Below are 6,832 nucleotides of genomic sequence, written 5' to 3' on the forward strand. Positions count from 1 at the left end.
GGGGCATCAAGTCACACAACCATTCCTTAAAAATAAACATCCATACTCTACTGTGAAAATGGAAGTGAAAAAAAGAACACACTGAAAGAGGACAGAAAGACTTCATGCCTGTGTTCATTTTCAATGATGAAAACTGCTACAGAAAAATGCAGTGTAACAGTAGGCAGGTGTATAAAATACTGGAAACTCCAACAATAAAACATCTCTATCAGTAAGTGGGTTTATTGACGTAACTGAACATAACAATGGATAGCATTTGTTCATTTCCCACTGAAAGACCTTCAGTGAAACTGTTTGTACATAGATCCAGGCATTAAGCATGTTCAGTGACGTTCTGCTGTTAACAGGGTGGGTCGTGAGAAAACAAGAGGTCCTTTGCATACTTTCCATGGGAATCAGCACTACACGGCTGTGCCAAAGCAGCAGCTAAGAGATGCAACTGCTCGATGAATGAAAAAAGCCGGGAGCAGAAAAGGTGCAGGACAGCCCAGGGGTGGCCAGGAAAAGCCAACAACTGCACCTCTTCCCGGTGCCAGCAAGCTCAGAGTCGGAAACAAGCTCTGGCAGCAAACTCAGAATGACAGTCTATTTCCTGTGGTTTATTAAGTTTTGGCCCCACAGATAAGACTGCCAGGAAAGCAGCTGTACTTTAAGTGGTCTGGACATTGATTCATCTGAACATAAACAAAGATCCGTTCATTTAGATGCCTGGGTCTCTGCTCAGCGGTGGGGACAAGGGCAGGCCTGGCTCGGTGGAGGCCACACATAAAAGGAGTGGAGAGGGGCAGGGAGGTGAAGGACCCCTGGACTGTGATCGATTCCCTGAGTCATTAGGACCCTCAGGGGCTTAAGGCCCTCAACAGAGGATGCACTGTTAGCCTTAGCACCAATGTTGCAGCCTCCACAACACCCCACTGCCCATGAACCATAACCACAGAGAATGTAACCAGGCACACCTTCTTAGTGATGTCACTTGTGGACCACACACGCAATCATTCATGTAAACCGAAGCACTACATGTAGCGATGAACATGTCCTTCATAAATATCAGGGAACGAAAGTATCTCGAACCGTTGAAAACAACAGAGCAAATAAAGGAGCCTAACCCTAAGGTTAACACAAAAGCATGGAAAAGAAAGACTGCAATTATCAACTACAAAATAAGATTTAATAACACAGTAAAACACAGGGTCATGGAGGGACTAACTTGCAAAAAGAATTATTTCACAGTGAGGTTTAAGTACTCGTAACAATCTTCTGGTTTTCGTAGAAAAACCACCACCGATGTCCATTTTTTCACATTTTCCCAATAATTTCTTCCCTTCTACTATTTCCTATAGAGTAAGACATTAATGTGACCAAACATACACAATCACCTTTTGCTCCCCTATTAGGAAATGTCCTTTAACACTTAACTGTGCAACTCAAGGCCAGTAGGACACAGTCAATTGCATGTCACTGATAAAAACATGAGAAGTAGCACATGGCATTCTCCCCAACCCATACACACGGTCAGCGATGTGGTAAGCAAACTAGAACACTGGCCTTCCCTCCGGGGCCACCTGTGACCTACGCATTACATTTCGTTGATCAAGTCTGGCATTGACGTTTCCTCTTCCATCTATGGGTTTAAAAAAATAAAATTTAAAAAGCCACAGGAGCAACCCTGACGGAGAAGTCTTGGACGCAGCCTTCTCCCGAGAAAGTGTGTCATCTCAGTTAACCCCAAGGTCAGCGAACCTTCTTGTGATGTTCACGTTAAAAAAAGGAAAACTGTTGAGCCGCCTGGCTCTTCTAAAATAGTCCTTGAGTTTGTCAGTTTGTTAAATGTCAGAGCTCTTCACATTGTTAAAAAAAAAAAAAAAAGTAATGTCTCTGATTATTTAAAGGTCAAGTTATCCACCATCAAGGAGTTCCCCCTGGGTGAGTGTGTTAAACTTTACCACCTGCTGACATCATCCTTCTTGGCACAAACCTCCAGACCAGTGGTGGTCCTGCCAAGCCTCCTTTGTCATGGTAATAAGTTCCTTTTTCCTTAAATAGAACACAAAACACCTCTTTTTGACACTCAACAAGTAAAAAAGCATTTAGTCTCCAAATCTCCAAACCTGGCCATGCTGGGGGCACAAGCCCCCTTTCCTACCCGCAAGGGGGTGAGGCTATTGTACTGCCATGCCACCAAAACCAATCTCATAGCTGCGCCACGGTCTCCGTGTACAGAAGGCTTCCCACCTCTGTACCCCACTATCCATGCGTCCCCTACTCTTGGTCTTGACTACCAAGTACCACCCATTTATTTTATGAGTATTGGGAATTGGGGGGCAGGGGAGCAGTGCTGAACTGGCCTCTTTGGCCTCTCTGGCCAAATGCACAAAAGGAGACGGTCTGATGGAATGAGATCTTCCCCTGAGGTGGGTTGAAGGGCGCCAAAGAGAGAGGGCTCCTCAAGGCCAATGAGATGGTCTCCGCACCCTGGAGGCCCTGGATCTAGTCGGCAAATCGCTGCAGGAGATGGTCCTCCCGCCTCAGGCTGCCGCCCGCGCCGCTGCCCGCGCTGTCCATGAAGCGGTCGCAGGGGAACTCGATGAGGTCCGCCTCGCTGAGCGCGCACACGGTGGTGCGCGGCCGGTGCGACTGGAACCCGGAGAAGTCGGCGGACACGCCGGTGCCCATGGAGCGCAGGGGCCGCCGGGTGGAGTACATGTGGCGAACGTGGACGGGGGCCCCGCCCTTTCTCCTGGCCCGCAGCTTCCTGCGCAGCCAGCGCGACGCCCAGGCCGCCAAGGCCAGCAGCACGAGCAGCGCGTTGACGGCCAGCAGGGCCAAGGTCAGCAGCTGGTAGTCGACGCCGCTCCGGCCCCCAGGCTCCGGCAGGGTGACCAGCCCGGCGCAGTGGTCCCGGGGGGCCACCGGGCAGACCCGGCCGCCCAGCACGCCCTCCACACACACCAGATAGGGGGTGTCCCCGCGCAGCTCGCGCAGCGTGGCCGAGTCGCTGCGCTCGGGCAGGTAGACGAAGCGGTGGAACTTGGGCTGCTGCCCGAAGCGGTCGAAGAGCAGGCGGAAGCGCGCGCCGCCCAGCGGCCGGGGGCTGCGGTGCTCGCGCACCGCCCAGCGCACCGACGCGCTGTCGGCCCCCACCGCCTCCACCGTCAGGTTGCACAGGATGAGCTTGTTGAAGTCGCACGGGTCGGACACCAGCGGCGGCAGGACGGCCCCGCCGTCGGCCTGGGCGGCGCTCTCCTGCTGCTGCGGGAAGAGGCGCTGCTGCGCGGCGCGCTGCCAGAGGTCGCCAGCGGGCGGCGGCGCAGAGGCTGCCGTGCCGGGCAGGGTGGGCTCCGCGTGGGCTGGATCGGCCGGCGATGGACGTCCCCCCTGGAGCTTCTCCTGCAGGTCCAGGGGGTGTGGCGCCGGGCCCGCCACAGCAGCGGCGGAGGGGCCCGGCTGCTGGAGGCCTGGACCCCATGGGCTCAGCCTCAGGGCGCTGCGGTTGCTCAAGAGCTCCCCATCCCAGGGCGCCCCGGGCGGTAATCTCTCCCGCAGCTGTGGCTGCAGCTGCGGTTGTGGCGGCAGCTCCTTCGCGAGGCCACCGGCAGGGGGCGCCATCTTCTCCCTCGTGGCTGTGGGAAAGGGCCGCCGCTTGGCCTCGCCGGTCGGGGAAACCGAGGGAGAGGGATCTGCGCAAGACCCGTTCTGCAGTTGCTGGTCGTCCAGGTAATCCAGATACTTGCCCCGCAGGGTCGGGGGGTGGCGGCACTGCACAAAGACGGTGAGAAGCCGGCCTTGCGAGTGCCAGTTGCCCATCCAGCGCTTCAGGCCCCGCAGCCGGCAGTCGCAGGTCCAGCCGTTGCCGTCTAGGTCCAGCCGGTAGAGGGCCGGGCTGGCGGCGAAGATGTCCCCCGAGAGGGCGCTGAGCGCGTTGTCGCGTAGGCTGAGTTCGCGCAGCCGGCCCAGATGGGCAAAGGTAGTGGGGTGCAGGGCGGACAGCTCGTTGCCGCTCAGGTCCAGCGCCTCCAGGCTGTGCAGAGGTTCCAGCAGCGCCGCGGGCAGCTGGCTCAACCGATTGCTCTCCAGGTGCAGCTCCCGCAGGGCCCCCAGCCCCCAAAAGGCCTCTGGTGCGAGGTTCGCGAGCTGGTTGCCCCTGAGGGAGAGCAGGCCGAGGCGGGGCAGGTGCTGGAAGACGCGGGGCCCCAGGTGCTGCAGGCTGTTGGCCGAGAGGATGAGGGTGGAGAGGGAGCGCAGCGGGGCGAAGGTGGCCGCATGGCGCAGCGAGGGCTGCAGCTCGTTGGCAGAGAGGTTGAGAAAGCGCAGCTTGCCCAGCTGGGCGAAGGCGTTCTTGCCCAGAAAGCGGATCCGGTTGGACTCCAGATGTAGGTAGAGCAAGTTGCCCAAAGGGGCGAAGACCGCGTCCGGCAGCGCCCCCAGGGCGTTCCCGTCCAGCCGCAGCTTGACCAGACTCTCCAGGCCCTCAAAGGAGCCTCGACTCAGGCGGCTGATCTCGTTCCCGTTGGCGTAGAGGATGCGCAGTTTGCGCAGCGGGGCCAGTGTGCCCGGGGCGAGCGCCTGCAGGAGGTTGTTCCCCAGGTATAGCTCCTCCAGTCGCGAGAGCTTTTCGAACGTCTTGGGGTGTAGAGAGCGGATCTGGTTGTACTGCAGGTCCAGCCGTCTGAGCTGCCCCAGGCGGTGGAAGTCGAAGGCCGTGATGTTGGTTATGAAGTTGCCGCCTAGGCTGTAGGTGAGCACGTCCTGCGGGCTCGGCAGCGAGCTGGTCTTGGGCACGGCCCGGAGCCCCCTGTTGGTGCACAGGAGGTGCTGGGGGTGCTGGCAGTCGCAGCGCTCTGGGCACACGGGCTGGGCCCAGGGCGGGAGCGCGAGGCAGCCGCACACCACGAGCAGGAAGCGCACGGCGCGGGCAGCCTCCATTGCCGCCCGCCCTGCGTGCAGCTGCCGGATCGTCCTCTTGGCCCGCCGGCTCTGTGTCTCCTCTGCATTCCCCTTGGCCTGGCCAGAGTCACTAAATGGCCTCGTTAGGGACTCCGCTGCGCGGTCCAGCCCCTCCTCCGCCCTTTGTCCGGTGTCTGGCCCGGTCTCTGCAGGCTTGCTTCGTCCAGCCCAGTCAGGCGGTGCAGGGCGCCCTGCGAGCGGCGGGCGCTACTTGTTGCATCTCTGCAGGAAACTCTCCGGGTGCGCGTAGTGGGACGGAGGGGGGAACAAGAACCGAGCTTTTTGTTTGCAGCCCGAGTCCGGAGAGCTGGATTCCCTGGCACGGATTCTCCCCGCCGAGTGGATTCCCCAGCTGCAGGCAGGCGGGAGTCCTTCCAAGAGCTGCTGGGGCGCGGCTTGGCTGCTGCGCCCCGGCGGGCGGCTCGGCCCCCGCAGCCCGCGCCTCCTCTCTCTGGGTCCCGGACCCGGAGCGCGGCCTCCGTGGAACAGCCGGGGGAGGAGCCGGGGTGCGCAGGCTGCGTCCGGAAGGGACCCAAGTCGGCGAGTGGCGAGCAAACCGGGCGGAAATTCGTTCTTCCCACACTCTGCCCCCGGGGATGCAGGCGGGGAAAGAGGAGACGGCGGAGGAAGGACAGACCCCGGCAGGGGGAGGGGGAGACGCTCAGTGGCTCCGCGTCTGGTCAGCCCGAGCCCGGGACGCCAAGTGAGAAAAGTAGGGATTAAAAACAGCTGTACCGGGCGGACACGCCGGGCTGGGGGCGGGGGGTGGATTACCGGTCGAGCAAACGGGATTTGCAGACAGAGACCTTTTTATTTTAGACGAGGACACCAGTCGCTTCTGAGCAGTGGGAGCGCGGCTTGTTTTACTTGTTTTTAAGTCACTTGCTCTTCCAGGTGTCGCCCTGCGGCAGGCATCCCGCCAGCATTCTGCAGGAGTTTTGGGGAGCAGGAGGTTGTCTGCAAAGAGCTGTCGGCAGGCCACTGTCAGAAGAGGCTAGGGTGCACCCACTCTGACCTGCAGCGTGTTTGGGTTTGGGGCATCGCGCTCCTGGAAGCGGGGGAGAGGCACCGCCCCCGTTAGGGATCTGAACTAAAGGTCCTGCTGTGGGCTAGAGCAAGGAGACAGCGCAGAGCTGGTTCTACCACCGTGAAAGGGTCTCTGTCAGATTTTGGCGATTTAGTCCCATTACGTTCCATCCCTAGGAGAGACTTTGCACGTGTGCATATATACTACTATTATAACCTTCCCAGGCAGGAATAACCGTATTTATACCTTCCCAGGCCCTTGGGTAACTAACTAGCAGCTACCTTGGGGGTGCCCCTTCTGCGGATGCCTGGGCTTGCAGTGATCACGTCCTAGCTCTCAGGCCTGGCTTAGTTGGGGAAGCCTCATCATTTATTATCAGTAGAGAAGGGAGGTTTATCAAAGGCTCCTTTGAGGCAGCCCCTGCTGAGAATAAGAATGGGCAAGGAAGAGCTGTTAATTACTATTTGTTCATGCAAATTACCCGGCTAAAAATAAAGGCCCCGCCTCCCCTCCACCCCAAAGTGTTCAGAGAATGTGATTTTAAGGACATGCTCTGTACAGTTAAAGGAAGAGACAGATCTCCCGCTCAAGAGGCTGACAATCTAGTGGGAAGGGCAAGGCATGGAAAGGCTCGATGATAATACAAAGCAATCTATGAGAAAGCTGCTGGGATGCAGATAAGTTTTAATAATCCCAGTGTTTGACAATTATTAATTACCTCATTTACCAATTTATAGGTAAGTGAGAGCGACAAGTTCAGAATTTAAGCAAAGATGACATAGATAACTGGCAGCGTGGTCAGGGACCTGGGCTCCAGGGTGCTGGGTGTTGCAGAACTGAAGGTAGGCAGTGAAATGCCCC

At 57.9% G+C, this 6,832-nt stretch overlaps 1 protein-coding gene across 1 annotated transcript; it reads right to left on the reverse strand.

The window, feature by feature from the left end:
• Positions 1-202: 202 nt before the first annotated feature.
• On the reverse strand, positions 203-5,867 carry TRIL (TLR4 interactor with leucine rich repeats). Its single transcript, XM_059712656.1, has one exon. The coding sequence runs from the start codon at positions 4,921-4,923 to the stop codon at positions 2,488-2,490; it is 2,436 nt and encodes an 811-aa protein (XP_059568639.1). The 5' UTR covers positions 4,924-5,867; the 3' UTR covers positions 203-2,487.
• Between the last annotated feature and the right edge of the window lie 965 nt (positions 5,868-6,832).

Source organism: Myotis daubentonii, chromosome 10 (genome assembly GCF_963259705.1).
Source record: "Myotis daubentonii chromosome 10, mMyoDau2.1, whole genome shotgun sequence".
In the NCBI taxonomy this organism is placed as follows: domain Eukaryota; kingdom Metazoa; phylum Chordata; class Mammalia; order Chiroptera; family Vespertilionidae; genus Myotis; species Myotis daubentonii.

Bases quoted from the DNA above. Each gene is read 5' to 3' on its own strand.
- TRIL (XM_059712656.1), bottom strand. From the start codon at position 4,923: ATGGAGGCTGCCCGCGCCGTGCGCTTCCTGCTCGTGGTGTGCGGCTGC.